General features: G+C 34.5%; 2 protein-coding genes and 1 long non-coding RNA gene across 5 annotated transcripts in view; 1 reads left to right on the forward strand and 2 right to left on the reverse strand.

The window, feature by feature from the left end:
- Positions 1-4,196, reverse strand: part of LOC100179272 (slit homolog 3 protein) — a 13,010-nt gene extending 8,814 nt beyond the window's left edge. Inside the window, exons 1-6 of one of the 3 annotated variants that reach the window (XM_009862527.3) lie at positions 4,001-4,196; positions 3,106-3,357; positions 2,440-2,569; positions 1,855-1,984; positions 1,179-1,313; positions 595-758 (exon numbers count right to left, since the gene is read on the reverse strand). In XM_009862527.3, the coding sequence (XP_009860829.1) occupies positions 595-758; positions 1,179-1,313; positions 1,855-1,984; positions 2,440-2,569; positions 3,106-3,357; positions 4,001-4,158 (969 nt within the window). In that variant the 5' untranslated portion in view covers positions 4,159-4,196. The other 2 variants (XM_026837541.1, XM_009862528.3) reach the window with 2 other exon arrangements.
- A 383-nt stretch (positions 4,197-4,579) lies between these two features.
- On the reverse strand, positions 4,580-16,559 carry LOC778954 (vascular endothelial growth factor receptor 1). Its single transcript, XM_009862590.3, has 21 exons — positions 16,375-16,559; positions 15,744-16,067; positions 15,140-15,279; positions 14,947-15,076; positions 14,736-14,884; positions 14,349-14,526; positions 13,839-14,156; positions 13,423-13,560; positions 12,860-12,979; positions 12,474-12,571; positions 11,942-12,170; positions 10,902-11,015; positions 10,248-10,542; positions 9,609-9,768; positions 8,000-8,196; positions 7,496-7,636; positions 6,819-6,924; positions 6,110-6,268; positions 5,743-5,833; positions 5,380-5,541; positions 4,580-5,127 (listed from the first exon to the last, which is right to left on the reverse strand). Exons 1-20 carry the CDS (start codon positions 16,439-16,441, stop codon positions 5,405-5,407), a joined length of 3,291 nt encoding a protein of 1,096 aa, XP_009860892.2. The 5' UTR covers positions 16,442-16,559; the 3' UTR covers positions 4,580-5,127; positions 5,380-5,404.
- Positions 5,072-5,508, forward strand: LOC113474847. Its single transcript, XR_003396555.1, has 2 exons — positions 5,072-5,202; positions 5,414-5,508. It is a non-coding gene; the product is annotated as an uncharacterized LOC113474847 (long non-coding RNA).
- Positions 16,560-17,078: the final 519 nt, after the last annotated feature.

Raw genomic sequence — 17,078 nt, forward strand, 5'->3', positions numbered from 1 at the left:
ACTTTAAGTCAGAACATGGATAACGAAGTACTATCGCAAATATGTCACTTTCGAACATGATACAAGGGTGTTGGGGTAATGGGCCAAATCTGGCCTAAATTCCAGATCCTCAAGGACCTCACCCATAGTATACAAAATAAAAAACACTACAGTGATTAACCCCTAAAGGATCTATGGTGGTAAACTGGTAAATTATTGCTAACAAAAATCAATGGCAAACCTGTGGTGACAAACCCAACTGCTATTTTCTGCCCCTAAACAATGAAATTAAATTTGTTTCTATAGAAATGTATGTCTAACTATATATAGAAATGTATTTCTAAGCACCAGAACCTAATGTAAATAGAGTTGATTCATATGAAAAAAGACTTTACTGATTTATGCACTGCAAAAAATTCCAAGCTATGTCTGAAAAACGTTAACTTGTTTTTCAATTAACAACTGTTGGGTTGTCGCTATAGATTAGCTTTTCATTTAAAATATTTTTAAATCATCTCTATCGTTATCGAAGAGACAAATAAAGTTATTATTACTAATATTTATGCCTGTCTTGCTGTCTTCCCTGTCACCCCAGATTTATCACTCTTACTTTACCTCATCTGTCCAGCTTTTAAACCAAGCAGTGTTACAGTCGCATCCAAGAGGGTTCTCCAGTAAGTTCAAAACAAGATTTTCACCTTTCATATCCTTGAATGTTCCCTTATCAAGGGTTTGGATTCGGTTATCGGATAGATCAATGTCTCGAAGTTTTACCGCACCTGCAAGTAAGAGTAATATTAAATTTATTTGTCTCTTCAATTACGATAGCGAAGATTTAGAAAGACTTTAACATAGTGATAGAACAACAATTGTCAAGTAGTTTATTTTATCGCTCAAACAATTTTCTGAATAAAACTTATAGTAGTTATCTTTGCAGGTAGGAGCAGTGTCAGTTGTTATAACATGAGTGTTTTGTTTCATATACACACGTACAGATTAGAAGTTGTATGTAACTTTGCCATTTTTTTGGTAATAGTTTTTTTGGGGGGGAGGGGGAAAGATTGGGGTGGCAACAGTCAGACTCGAACCCGTTATTACCTTAACCAATTTACTTTTGCATTGGACTGGAACTGAAATGCAACTGCTATATAAAAAAAATATAAAAAAATGCTCTTAAATCTTAAAATAGACTTTATTACCTTTAAATGCATCTTTGTCAATGTATTCGATTTCATTATTGGCGAGATATATTGTATCGAGTTGAGTCAGTTTAAGAGAAGTGCTTGCATTGATTCTGCGTATCTTATTGCTTGCTAGATTCGTCCACATTAGATCTTAAACAAGAGAATTAGATCAGTTATTAGAATAAATATACAATACAGAATACACTACTACACTAGTAATTTGAGACTTTTTAAGTAACACAATCATAACCTGATAAGATGCTAGACAACTATATATATTTTGCTGCCATCCATATTATACCTTTGATTACCCAGATTTTTTGGCATTATTTGACATTATGTTTCAATGTCCTATACAGGTTGTCTTCATCAGGGTGAATGACAATCCACAAGGCAAAATTCTGGTATTGTAAATGGGAGCAGTCGCATGCCCTTTTGGATTTTTCCTGCTTTACCATGCTATCTATAGTATTTTGCAGCGTTGACTGTTGTGTGTCACTAACTCCAATGGAAAATGCAGGTTCACAAAATATTTGCCAAAAGTTATTTTAGAAAACAAATGCTAATAACTGTTTGCGAAAAATGTATGACTGTTAATAACGCCTTAGCAAAGCGCACAATAAATTATTCTGTGCTACAACAACCAAAATATACAACTTTGTATACAAAATGAGAATAGAACTTAACTGACTTGTCATTTCTTTAAACTGCTCAGGTATTATACGAATGCCCATGCTGTTTAAACTTAAATACATTAGGTTCATTCCAGTCATCCATTCTCCATTAAAATCCACTACAGGGTTTGGTCCAATGCTCAGATGCTAAAGACGGATAATGTTGATATGAATAACATTAACATTAAAAGACTAGGTGCCGTGGGCCCATGGTAAAGTGGTTAGTGCCTTTAACCCAGAGGTAATGAGTTCAAGGCTAGTCGCTGATATCATTGTGGGAGTATGTGACCTTGAGCAAGACACTTAACTGCTCCAACCCAGTAGTCACTAATGGGTTGTCTAAATTATCCGCCATACAAAAAACATGAAAAACTCTTTAAAACATTATCACCTACAAAGTAACATACATAGTAACTAGTAAGCTGACACGAAATGTATGAAACAGAACACATTTTCCGGTCACGCAAGGATAAAGTAAGTTACATTTATTCATTAAATAATAATACCTGAAACGATGTTACGGCATATCTATGCTGCTTTTTTCATAAACACAAACTTATGTTCTGTAGGTATTAAATGACATTCACAAATTTCATACTTACAGTTATCTTTCCATTATATTTAAAAGCATCCGGAGCTATTGTATGTATCTGGTTGCTGTGTAGAATTAGAATCCTAAGGTTTGGGAAAGATTTGAGTGCTTCAGTAGGAACGACTTCAAGTCGGTTATATCTGTTAAAATAAACGTTTGTACAGGCAAAGGGTTTATTCATAGTGCTACTAATTAAATACCTAACTGACAAAACTTATGTCAAATGAATCGTGTATTGTATGAAATATATATATATATATATATATATATATATATATTTCGCATTAAAAAGCATCAACAGTCTCTGCAGTGAAGCAATAAAATGATCACGGCATACAAGCAAATACTTGGATCTTGGTAAGTAAAGAGTTGGCTATTGTTTTTCAATGGGCAATTGATACTGTCCTATGGGCAAAGTGGGAAACGGACCTCTTTTTCAGGGGGGGGGGGCAAAAACGGTACACTCTGCTCAATGCTCATGGTCAGATTTGATTTGGATAAATGTTGCAAATTAAGCAGAAAAAAATACTAATAAAACATTGAGAAATGTAGATTTTTACCACTATATTGATCGAGTAGTGGGCTATGAGTGTAATTGCCTCTAAAAGGGAGTAATAACCAATAACCCATGAATGGTTAAGTAACAATAAACTAAACAAGGAAATTCTGCACTTACGCTATTGAGAGAAACACAAGTGTTGAAATGGTCAGGTTGTTGGTTGAAGGTGAAATTCTTACAAGTTTGTTCATTTTCAATTCCAGTTTTGTAAGTTGAGTGAATTCCTCAAGATCATCAACTTGCAATTCAACCAGATCATTGTAGGAAACTGTTAGTGACTTTGCGTCTGATACAACCCCTTCAACATCCAATCTTTTGTGTCCTTTGCCGGAGCAATTAAGATGAGGAGGAGGATCAGTGAACCATAACCTGGAAAAAAACAACCTTGAAACCTTGTAGATAAATCAATTGATGTAACATATTTATCCTCACATCATGGGGCAAGAACAGCCGTCATAACACTGGTGTTTTGTTTCATACACCTCATGCCCAATTTTGAGTTACCACGTATTTAACTTTGTGGGTTATTTTTTTATCTTTTCATTTGTTTAAAATTGTAAGACTGACAAAATGTACACAACTGAAAAGGAACTATCGGTTGAAGCAATTGCTGTTAATTATCTATATTTAAATAAATGTGAAATATGATTACTGGTAGTTACACTGAACAGTTACAAACAATGTTTTTGACTTTTGTAAAGTAGAAATGGGTAACTTTGTATAAAAAATATAGAAATTCGCGACAATTACCGTTACGTGGTGGCATCAAATTGGATATTCTAACTCAAGGTAAATTAAAACAAGCAAATAGTTTAAAATTACTTTAAAAAAAACAGACCTAACGCAAGTTCTTCACTTTGTTGCCAATGTTTTTTCTAACATTATAATCACGTGCTACCCGATTTGAACTTCAAAAAACGCGGTTAACTATAGATGTTTTTGAATGGGGGTATTTATGACGTCACAAGTCGGTAAAACATTTAAATTTTCCGCGGTTTGACAAATTACTTACGCTATCAAATCAGAAACAGTGATATTTCCAGCTTCGGCTTCTGTAGAACTTCTGGTAATAGTGCATCCGTTATCTAATGTGTCTGTAGTTTCAGTTGCCAGCACAACAGTGCAGATGAGAAGCGCCGCAACAACATAGAAAACGATCTTAGCAAACATGTTTTGCTCCAACTTCGTCAGTCTATTCTGCACCTTTCGTAAGAACTGTTTTGTTGTAATCACTTATGTACTTCTTTTTATCTATCCGTGCCAGTAGTGATTGCTGATACGCAAGTTACGCGGTTAGTAAATGAATGACTAATGTTTAACATTAGCGCAACAGAGGCACGGGAGTGTCGCAATATAAATAACTAAAGGTGCATACGTCGATTACGTGCATGGCAATAGAGTTTTGACTATATAATCAATGTATATATAACTACAGTAGTTATATACATTGATATAATACAAACTTCATAGTTTTACAAACCCAAAAGTCATAACAATTTCTAATTCATTACCCATGCGAAACACTCAGTACACGATGACATGGTACATATGAATCACCAACTAATAAAAAACAGCAGTTTCCCAAAAAGAGAACAATGCGCAAATACGTTTATTTGTTCATCCGATTGTCCGTAATAAAAGCCTTAACATCTGGGTCTATACATGCATTCTGCACGTTTTTCACTATACCCTTTAGTTAGAATACAAAATCCGTTTTTTTTTTGCTGAGAGATAATAAATGTTTCTACAACAGATGTTTACCACACGTTTTAGTATTTACACACACGCGTTAACATTATCACGAGACAGAACAAACAAGGTATTGTAAAACGAAGGAGAAAGGGACATTACAGTATGTACAAATATACAATGTAAAATGGTTTGATTGCTTAAACATGTAATATTTTGAACGCATTGGCAGTGTACAGTTGTAGAAAATACTAGCAGCTTGGCATTTAACATAGTAACATAGGTGAAATGGATGTCACCATTGTTTAAAAGACATTGTGTAGTTTTGTTTCTTGCTAATAACTTCATCATTGATCACTGATGTGTTGTAACAGTTGGTTCTCATTCACTAGATCAAAGTACTTCAACAACCTTGACAGTTGGCATGAGGTACATGAGCAAACCATGTTTCTGGTGTACAAAAGAAATATCAGTTTTTTAATAATATAAGAACGAAAATCTGATTAACTAAAACAAGAAAAAGAAGTGAGTAGTTGATAAATACACGTTATGGGTGAAAACTACTTGAGTAAAAGTGTTAAATAAAACCATGACTGTAAATCTAAAATACACATTTCAAAGAAACAAATGGTATATCCTTGAATTTCTAGAGCAAATTATAATAAAAAGTCAATAACCTTTAAGATATTCTATTATATGAACCTGTGATTTTTGAAATCCAATCTTCTTAATTGAGATCCTGAATCCTGGAAGCAATGACATCTTCATATAGTGGAGGTTGATCTTGATCCATGAGGACGACACAAGCTTGAGGATCACTGATGGGATCATTATGTTCATCAATATCATCATCATATGTATTTTCTGGAGACAAATAAATTTTAATTAAAAAATAGAATTTTTTTCTGATTTTGTAACCGACAAAAAATGATTTAACTGATGATGCTATTATAGGTGAATATATTTCAGAAACACAATTTGTTGGACTTGAATTTTGTTGGATACACATTATGTGGCCCTTGATCCAGCAAGTCACACTCTAAAGAAATATTTAGTTGTTTATACCTTCAATTTCATTTGCTTCCACTGTGTCGCAAACAATTGATATTTCTTCACAAGTTTCATCTGCAGTTTCTTCATTCTCTTTATCTTCAACCTGTAAAATTTAGTTTAAAAAATGTTTAGCCTGGTTAATACTGCACATGTTCAGTTAATACTGAAAAAAGTCATAATAGAGTGCTCAACAAAAAAAAGAAAGTACTAAACAGTGTAAATAAGTATAAGAAGCCTGACAGCAAACTGAAAGTGCTTGAAATGGGCATAGGTGCTTAAAATTATTCAAAATGCTGTACATTGAGCATGATAATTTAATACTAATATTAAACCTATGTAAGATAGCATTGTCTAAATATAATTAATGAAATACCCTTACCTTAACAAAGGTGTAGTTAATTGTTGCAGATGTTTCTTCCTCCATTTTGTTTTTACCTTCAGTAAAAGTTTCTTGAGGTGTTTCATAGAGTCGGAGCCCACGCAGAGTTTCTTTACCTTCTGCTTCTTTCTCAAATATTTTTAACACATCCAGATATTCCTATCAAAGTGTTTAAACAAATTATAACTTTTCTCCAACCCAGTGGTCACTAATGGGTTGTCTAAATTAATACCCATACATAAAAAAATCCTCCAAAAATAATCACCCACAAAGTAACATACTTGGTAACTTATAAGCTGGCCTGATGTGTATGAAACAGAACACCAGTGTTATAGCGACGGTCGTTTTCCGGCCTAGCAAGGATAAGTAAGCTACATTCATTTATACAACTGAATTATGTTTTAAACAAACATTTTAGTTTTTTGAAGTTTTAAACATAATTTGCTGCTGTTTAACATTGAAAAAAATCATAGAATTACATTCATTAATTGTAGATTTGGAAACAATAGAATAAAATAGTCCAGAAACACCTCTAAATTTTAAAGAAATTTATATTGTGAAACAACCATACAGAAAAACAATACAAAAAATTCTGTATTGCACTTTAAACTAAATAAATTATGGGTCCCAAAACTTGGAATTTTGGGGTTCTGAATGTGAAACCACAGTGGTCCCAAAAGAAAGACAAATTTGATATAGTTTGACTTACATGGCCGGCTTCTTCTTGCAGGACATCACTTATTTCCTCGCATAACTTGGTGAATGTCGGCCGATCTTCAGGATTGTTATCCCAACAACCAAGCATGGCAGAATATCTGAAATTAAAGCAAGTTAAAATAATATATTAAAATATTTTTAAAAAATAACCAAAATTTTTAAAATATGTAAAAAAAAATAGAACCGTGCAGTCACTGGGTTTTGTACCATCTTTACTTAAACACCTTCGCAAAATTATTTTAATAAAATAAGTTGCTAATCAACCTGAAAAGCTGTTGTAAAATTCCTTCCTAAAGATGATATATCCGTAGGTATTATAATATCAGGAAAGAATTGGGACGCTTGAGTAGGAACATAAATAAAGGACTGTAACAGAATACCCATAATTCTAATGTCATGGTATCCAGCTGACGGCCATTATTAATATTATGGTTGTGTAGACCGCATGTTATCGTAACTGGGTTCGTACTAATCGTACATATACAATACAAGCTTTTACAAGGTCACGTCTGCTTATATAATCGAACCCCAGCATTACAAGGACTTTACTATTGCGAGCATGTGACTTTCGAACATAAAAAGTGTTGGGGTAATGGGCCAAATCTGACCCAAATCCCAGGTCCTCAACCCATCCATACAGAATAGAAGGTACTACTGTAAACAACTTACACAGAGTCTGTGGCATGTTCAGGTTTCCCCATGCGAACACCTCTTCGCAGTTTGTTGCAGAAATCTTCATCCATTTGCAATCCAGGGTAAGGGGAACCACCAAGTGTAAATATCTCCCACAGAAGAACTCCAAACGACCAACTGAAAATAATTTAATAATAACTTAATTTGTCTTTGCGATTACAGTACCAAAGATTTAGAAACATTTTAAACAAAAAGATAGGATATAGTGACAAAACAACAGGAAAATATTAAGATGTAGAGGTTTTGTATGCAGCGTGTTTCTGTTAAACTTATAGTGCTAATGACCTATTATATTCTGTGTGGGTGAGGTACTTGCCAAGGACCTGAAATTATGCCAGATTCGGTGCATTACCCTAACCACAACCTATAATGAAGTATGGTGATTTGGCATGAGTGTTTTATTCCTAAAGCAAACACATACTAAATACAAACCGTTATGTATTAATACGATTTTAGTAGCAAAATTCAGTTTTGACTTACACATCACTTTTGTTGGAGTAAACTTTATCGAAAATGGACTCTGGTGCCATCCATTTGATTGGCAGTCTTGCGTCCCCCCCACTCCTAACATAGTCTGGATCTTTATAAATATCACGTGCAAGCCCAAAGTCACAAATCTTAACAACTTGGTAATCGGAAAGCAAGACATTCCTTGCTGCCAGGTCTCGATGTATGCACTGTGTAATAAAAAGTGGTGATGGTGATTGGGAATTTTATTCATGGCAGTTTGGGGTAACAGAATTTTAAAACATATCAGATAATAGGCATGTAGATTTTATAAATTTTATATAATATATAATATATAGAAAAGGGTCTTGAGCTATATGTAATTGAACACTACTGTTAAAGAGACTTGTTTTCCCGTGCACGAGGATAGATGAGTTACATTCATTCTCTCAGTTATAATATATATATATATATATATATTATATAACATAAATATTGTGTAAAAACCTCTTAATGCCAGCATAGAATGTACATATAAGATCTCATTATAAAGAACAAAACAGTTCTTTCTTGCTATAGTTCAACTGAAAACCACCAATTCTTAAACCACAACAAAAAGAGAAATGCCCCGAAGCCCAATAAACATTTCGTGAGAATTATTTTCATAGTATTTGTAAGGATATATGACTGAACAACTGATTGCGATACGCAGTGACTTTTCCGTCAACAGTCATACAGAAACACACTTTTCTCTACTTTTATGAACGGTCTCGTTTTCGTGCGTCACTTTCCGGCAATACAAAGTCGATTCCCACGCTATGGCATGAGGGAGTGAAGGGCCGAAAACCACAGTGGCGTCGACCAGTCTGTGCAGTTTTAAACATTCAGAAAAAACAACCAAACAAAGAGAATGAGCAACGGATGTTCAAATTAACAATATTTCGATAAAATTTCTTATCTTTTGGCGCGCGTAATCAATAACTACAAAGTTACCAATTTTAGATTTGATTTCTTTATTCGGATTTACTCAAAAACTTGTAACTTTAAACAACTTGTTATTACAACATTGGCTTCCACAAAGTTTTATTCCAAATTTAGAAAACAAAGTAAACGTTCCCACGGTTTTAAAAATGCAAGTTTTGCATCATTTTATTTTTTAAAGTAATTAACTGTTGCTGTCACTCTCATGCCTATTTTTAAAAGACAAAAAAGTAATGCTAGTTTAGTAAATTAAAACAGTTCAAATAGATTACGTTTTGATTTTTTTGATACGTTTTCCTGGCACCAGGTTTTTACTGTATTTTACTTTGTTAAATCCTTACTGTATTTTAGTTCGTCGAATTGTTTAAGTTTATTAGCATTAAATCAGGGTTAGATTTGCAGAATTTATTACTAGTCAGTTCAAATAGCAATGACAGTTATTCCAGTACAGTAAATAAAATGTTGCTGCCATTCGATTACCAGATGGCGACACAACAATCATATTATGTAATATGTAATCATAAACAGATTAAATGCTACGGACTAGGTAACTGACAAAAGTAAAGTTCAACGAACTGTATTCTTTAAGAGGTATATTTCATCTAAAATGGCACCATTAGTCTCGAATTCAAATAAAAGCCAATTTTTTTCAAAAACTTACTTTTTTAGAAGCGAGAAACTCCATGCCGCGGGCGACTTGAAGACTGTATGAAAGAAGATCGGTAAGAGTGAGTTGATCCTTCTGTTCTTTGCCCTTCTCATCTCCATCATCATTTGCTTCATGATGTTTCTCCAAGTTCATCCTGCTGTCTTCGCAACCACTTTGAAAATATCATGGAATGTGAGCATGCGTAGTTAAAAATTGAATCTAACTGAATGAATGTAACTTACTTTATCCTTGCCTGGCCAGAAAACAAGTCGTTATAACAAAGGTGTTTATACACTTCCTACCAGCTTACGAGTTACCAAGTATGTTACTTGTCTAATTACTTTTTTTTTTATGTGTGGCTAATAATTTGGAAAACTCATTGGTGACCACTGGGTTGGAGAAAGTGTCATGCCCAATGACACATACACCCACAATGGTAGTAGTGAAGAGCCTTGAACAAGTTATCTCTGGGTTAGAAGCAGGCGCTCTAACCAACTGTGCTAGGGCGTCATCCCCCACAAAGTAACATACATGGTAACTGGTAAGCTGGCACGAGGCGTATGAAACAAAACACCTGTGTTATAACGACTGTCATTTTTCAACCATGTGAGAATAAAGTAGAACGTTTTATTACACTGAACACAAACTTACGATGATAGTCTTGTGTGACTCCTAATATCTCCTTCATGTGACGTTAAGGATCCAGTTCCGCTCAAATACGATGCGCGACTTCCTCTCTTATCTGTAATCCAACTTGAGCGGTCAGTTTCGTCTGTGCCAGAAAACGCTCCGTCATCTGCTGAGTCATCGCTCATAAGTCGTTGTTTTTTTATCTCCTGTTTACTTGTGTCATCACTTCTACCACCCGTGTAACAATGTCTCAACCCACGAAGATAGTTGGATAAGTTACCATGGCGACAATACTCGACAATCACCATGAGCGGACCTGGAAATACCAATTAAATAAATTACCTATTTTTACATTATTTTTATCTTTATTAATGTTGACTTTTTTGTTGATTCATACTGTGTCAACTAGTGTAGGTTATTTACTTCTTGCTATTGCTACTAATGTAATACCACGTAAAAAGCTTTTATTAATATTAGGTATTAGATACGCAAAAACTGCATCGTTATTTAAAAATAATAAAAACTTTTTTTGTCTTTTAGATTACGCTAGCGAAGATTTAAAAATATTTTAAACGAAAAAACAGAATATATTGTACATTTATTTGTATATTTATTTATACACCAAATTTGTATATTTATTTATAGTTACAAAAGCATATATATGCTTGCATTTACCTTCTTTGGTAGTACAAGCCCCAAGCAGGTTAACAATGTTCAAGTGAGGTCCTAAATGAATCAGAATTCGAAGCTCGGTCATCAGGGCTCGATATTCATTGCTTCGAGATCCAACTAAAACATAAAATTCTTATTACAAAGGGGTTACAAATTTTATGTGTTGTTTCTTGTTACAGATTTTATGTTTTGTTTCTAATATTATAACATTGAAGTTTAAAACAGATTTTGTGGCGTTTATTTTATATTCTTGAAGGTCCAAAGTTTGTCTGCCATACAGACACACATCTCAAAATAATTTAAAAATAATACTGATAATACTGTGATTTCAAAGAAAATAGAATATAGTGTCAATTTATGCTGTTTACCTAAGTTTTTAGTTTTTTATGTATGTTATATAACTCTGAAACAAACATTTTTTTTTATTAAATGTCAAACATCTGGCAACGCTCGGGCAGGTAATACTTGGACAGCTGGTTGCGGTTTCTAATGATGTTAAACCATACAATATGGTTGCCTATTGTTGTAATAGTTGTTTTTTTAACAGCATTTAATAATCGTTATAAGTTACAGTTTGAAAATTTGAAATTCTAATTTTTCTTTCCGTATTTTATCGAAAGATCTCGTTATCGAGATTTGAAGGAAGTAGTTGAAGTTAATTGGCTCCGGGTGCCCGTATCGGAAAGTTTGACATTTGAGCGCAGACCGGCGGCGCCAGACCTTAAAACTGCAACAGGAAGCCCAGACACTTCAATGTGAGGAGATTAGCCGCTTGCCTTCTCCAACACCATGGCTCAGTGGTTAGGAACTTGCATCATAACCGTAAGATACCGGATTCAATGCTTGGTATTGATGTCATAATAGGCGCATGTGTCCTCAGGCAAGGCACTTACCAGATATTTCTCCAAATAAATGGTCACTAATAGGTTGCAGCACTATGGGGTTCAGAATAATGAGCCAACTTTGGCCTAAATCTTAAGTCCCATGACCAGACACGCTGTAATATCTCACTTACATAGAAACAGAACTACAGAACTACTTGCCTTTGAGCATTTTCACAGCCACTGTCTTGCAGGAAGATGATTTTTCGAGATCAAACGCAGTAGCTTGGATAACTTTTCCGAATGCTCCTCTTCCAAGAGTTTTCCCAAACCTGAGTCGATCTCGAGGAAACTCCCATTTCTTGCTGTCGTACTCTGAACACTGGGCTTGCTCCTCAAGTGGCATGTCCTTAATGTTGAGCAACGCTGACATACATTTTTCGTGTTTCACCTAGAAATTATTAGCATTAGAATACAGTCAAGTAGAAGTGCATCAAAAGAATGAAATTAAAAGCTATAAATAATGTAAAATAACATACAAGTTTCGCCTAAATGGCATCATTAGTCTCTGAAGCAATGTTGCCATGCTTTTATCGTGTGTCACCTAATAAAGGCTGATTTAAACCAATGTAACATACTTCTTAGTTATTAAAATAAATAAATCACATTGTCATATGAATAAATAATTTTAATGACAATTTCCATATTTGCCAATACTTTAAATACAGTTGGCAATATCTTAATTTTGACCTACCTTTTTTCTAAGTCTCATTGCAATTAAACCACATGCGAGAATTAACACAAGACACGAGACACCGCTGGCTGCAAACATGATTTGCATTTGATGATCACCTGTAAGAATATATAAATTTACACTTGAAGTGTTGCTAACACCTAATCTCTAAGTTTGTTCTTAAATGTTATATTTAGGGCACATAAATATCTTGTAAACTACGATAAAAGATCTTCATTATAACAAACACGCCTACAATTTCTTTTATTTGAACAAACTTAACTTAATAATTTTCTCACATTGTGGGGCAAGAACAGTTAAAACACAAATGTTCTGTCTCACACACTCATACCAGCTTAGGAGTTATCATTAAAATGATGATAAATGCTAAAGTAGCCATACTACACCTTGTATGTTCAAAGAAACAGATTTGTTATCCTTCCCATATTGATTCTCCGCAACACAAATATAAACACCTCCATCAACTTGTTTTACTCTTCTGATCATTAGTTCACTGAGCTTCGATTCTAAAACAAAACATCACTAACTAGCTAGTCATATTTTTAGTAGGTTTGTTTATAAACTTATTCACCCATTAAATTTCATAACAAAGTTTAGATTGCAATGCCCCCAAAACAGATAGTAATTACACATATGTCTAAATTTGATTAGGTTAATGCTAAAGTTATTAATTCATTTATGTCTCTTTGCTATGTAAAAGAATTGAAGTTATACCAATATGTAAAACATAGCAAGATATCATGAACTGTTTGGTCTCTGGTTATAAAAGCTATTAAGAATTCAGTAAATATAGCACCCCGCTGAAGCCTGTATATGAGGTTGGATCAGTATGGAGTATTTAACCCAACCAGCAAACCTGTTTCTTAAGTGGGGGCTATAAATATATATATATATATATATACACACTACACATACTAACAATTATATATATACAAACACTAACCCTTACCTTGTACAATTATGTCTTCATGATACCATGTAACTGTTGGTGCCGGTTGCCCTGTTGTGTTACAACTCAACAATACATCATCACCAATGTCAGCATTTATAAACGGATCAAGATTTTCTATCCTTGCTGGGAGGGGATCTGGAGAAGAATGAACGAATGAATCTAACTTGTCTTAGCTTTGCCTGTAGGGGCAATGAGAGTCGTTATAACATTGCGGTTCTGTTTCATACACCTTATGCCCACTTATAAGCTATCTTTGCTCGTATGTAACTTTGTAGAGAATCTTGTTCTTTTTTCATTGCATGACTTAGAAAAGTCAACTCATTGGTGGCTACTGGTTTGGAGCATTGTCATTATGCGCTTAATACAAGTACACACCTATGTTGGGTTATAATTAATTTGCATTAGCAACAAACCTTGAACAATTAGAAGAAAGGTTTCATTTATCATTAAGTTTTTCACAGAAACTGAAAGCATGTACCACCCAGAGTCTGAAAACTTGACATTCTTTATCAGCAAAGTGCTTCCATTGGTTGAGACACGGCTGTCATTGGATAACTGTGTGGTGGTTGAGATTGAACTTCTGGAAATGCTTTGTGTGCCATTGAACCAATTGAATGTGGGTGTAGGAAAGGCATGGACGCTGTATTTGATGGCTGCCATTTCTCCTTTTATAACTTCAATCACATTCGAACTTGTGGTGGGAGTTGACAAGACATTTATAAAGGATTTTTCTGAAATGGATAGTTCAAATTTTACAGTGTAAGAAAACATTCCAACAGTAATTCCTTGATAAAATTAACAAAGTAATAAAACAATAACACTTATGCACATTTGTCTATTCGCTAATTTGTACACTATATAACTTTAACAAAGGGCACAAACTTATCATATAGGCCTACAAAATAAGAAATTATAAGGCTCACCATATACTTTAATGTTGACAGAGCTTTCTGTTCTCACATTGCTTAACAAATGACACGAATATTTGCCAGAATCAAGAAGACTGGCATGTTCTATTAGCAAAGTACTGCACCACTTTATTGTGTTGCTGTCTGTACTTTCACCTGCTACTTCTTCTACACATTTCTTAAATATTGGCACCTGAAAATGGTATTAATGCTAAAAATTGATGGAGATCAAACTGTACATTAGTTTATGAAACCACACATAGTCTAATTCTTAAGCTGTTCCCCATGCAGAGATAAATAAATGATAATTTGAACAAAGTGAATTTAGTAAAAACATGCATATTGTGCTGGCGTATAAATTTGAAATACAGCGTCTATTATAGTTATAAATAGTACACAAACCTTGGTTCGGTTGTTTGGTGTTTTCCATGTTGGCGCTACCGCCCAAAATCTGCTCACGGTTACCGAGCAAGTTACTGAAATTTGTCCCCCTTTCAAAACTTCGGTTTGGCGCGCAACTGCTTTCAATCCGCGTGTAATTGGTACTACATCTGTTTAAAAATTAAAGCACGTTTTATTTTGAAATAATTCACTTTTCCGCGCTTTTTCAAACCTGTGTTTACATTCACAACGATTCGTTTTTCTTCTTCTTCGCTTCGAAAGGTTGCTTTGCATTTCCAAAAGCCTGCATCATAGTCGGTGACGTTATAGACAGTAAACCCAACAGTTGGGTCATAGGATATCTGCCCCAAAAAATATAAAAATTATAAATACACAAAAATTCACGTCAAACGTATTTGTTTTACCCTTTTTGGATGAATATCTGAGGGCACCATTGTCAAATTCACAACGGCATTCTTATGCGTCGGTCTGCACGGTATAATCAAATCGCTGTATATTCTAGCATCGACCATTCGGGGTGCGGGTGCAAGAAGGATATTTGGGTCTAAACAAATCGCAGAAATTTACTAAAAAGTCAAATTGGAACGAGTTTGAATTTAAAATCGACTGACGAACCAATAAGCTTTGATACTGGTGTAGGCTACGTAACCCGTCAAGGAAAAGCATAAATAAAGGAATGTAACTTATTTACCCTCGTGTGGTGGAGCAACGACAGTCGTTATAACACAGTTGTTCTGTTTTACATACCTCGAGAGTCGCACCTACTTACTAGTTACCACATGCACTGAGTACTGTGGGGTAAGGTTTAGCACATAATATCTAAATATCCTGATCGTGTTTTAGAGTTAACCATAGCCCATGGGAGTTGTGATGAGGATACGGTCTTATAGAATTCTTTAAATTGTTTTTGTTTACTACCAAATGGGGCAATAAAATAGAATGAAAAGGTGTCCTTTCTTCCCCCACCCTGCTATACTTTGTGGGAAATTATTAGCACGGATCACTTACCGAAGACATATACATATGTTAATTCCCTTTGCTTGTTTTTAACCATGGAAGTATCTTGTATCAACGGGTTTTCCTCGCAGTAATAATAGCCCATATCATCTACAGTTACTGACGACAGTTTTATGCTATTCTTGACATAACGGATACCATTCAAAGTTTCGTATTTCTCAGTAGTGATTCGGAAATTTCCCCGCTCTCTAACTGAAGGTGGCATATTCCATGATATCAGTTTGTTGTCGATGGTTGTATTAGACACCTCAATGCGGCAACGAATACGAAACGGTTCGCCTGTTTGCAGTTGCCTGATCTTTTTTACGACTTTGTCTGTAATTTAATAAATTCGATGTCAAAATAGTTCGTTAAAAAAACCATAGTTAAAACTATCGTCCAAAATTTAAGTCCGCAAATTATCCAAAAAATTTTAAATGCGACTAAAACATATTTGTTTGATGGCTACTCTCTGTTTTATTTGGTTGGCAACAGAGAATATCTTATCGTGTTTTAAACAATTCAAACAACGGTTGTTTATAGGGTTGCTGCTGGGCTATTGTTATATAATTATGTAAATATTCTGTCCCATTTTACCCCACCCTAATATACTTGGTTTAAAAAAATATTAAACCCTTCCCACCTGGATTTTGTGCACAGAGCGAGCAAGCGGCGCACAAGATCAGAACAAGTTGGACAGTTAGTTTCATCTTCCAAGTAAAAACTAACCAACGATAATCAATATATAACGCTCCAGTATTGATATGGGTTTAGTAATTTCTAAATCGTGTTAAACCTCAAATAGAGCAACCGCATTAGCAACGTAGGGCTGTAAAAAAGAGAACCCTTTGTTAGCATTATAGAAATTATTCTATTTATTCTATTTGAGTAAGGTTTTACACCAAGGCACGTCAAATAGGGGGCCTGCTGTATGAATTAGAGCAGAGTTGGCCCATTTTCCCAGCACTTAGCACATCGTCACATTATACGTTTTTACAAATACGAAACGAGTTTATTCTTCTGAATCTAAACTATAGTCACATTTCGAAACGCGTTTAATTTTACTGGTATAAAAATCTACCCTGCTCGAGATTCCACTAAAGCAATATTCTACCACAAAAACGTCGACCAATTTAAAAGCCTAAACTTTTAGTTTCACCATCAACTACTTTTAAATGAGCATTAGGACCACACTCAGTTTCTGTTACACTGCACGCTGCAAAAACTGTACTGAAGCAATTACTACACAACTAAGTTATGAGCGTTTAATTTCATTAGGCGACGGGCGTAGAACAACTTCTATTTTGAGCGTCCTGAGAAAATTGCCAACTGAGACGCTTGCTCTGA

The sequence above is a fragment of the Ciona intestinalis genome, chromosome 14, assembly GCF_000224145.3.
Source record: "Ciona intestinalis chromosome 14, KH, whole genome shotgun sequence".
Taxonomy (NCBI): domain Eukaryota; kingdom Metazoa; phylum Chordata; class Ascidiacea; order Phlebobranchia; family Cionidae; genus Ciona; species Ciona intestinalis.

What these genes read in the sequence shown, in the direction of transcription:
- LOC778954 (XM_009862590.3), bottom strand. Translation starts at nt 16,441, where the DNA reads ATGAAACTAACTGTCCAACTTGTTCTGATCTTGTGCGCCGCTTGCTCG. An exon ending in CACCAAACAACCGAACCAAG is followed by an intron (nt 14,527 to 14,735) that starts GTTTGTGTACTA and finishes TACCATTTTCAG; the next exon opens with GTGCCAATATTTAAGAAATG. An exon ending in AGTCACACAAGACTATCATC is followed by an intron (nt 9,769 to 10,247) that starts GTAAGTTTGTGT and finishes ATATTTTCAAAG; the next exon opens with TGGTTGCGAAGACAGCAGGA.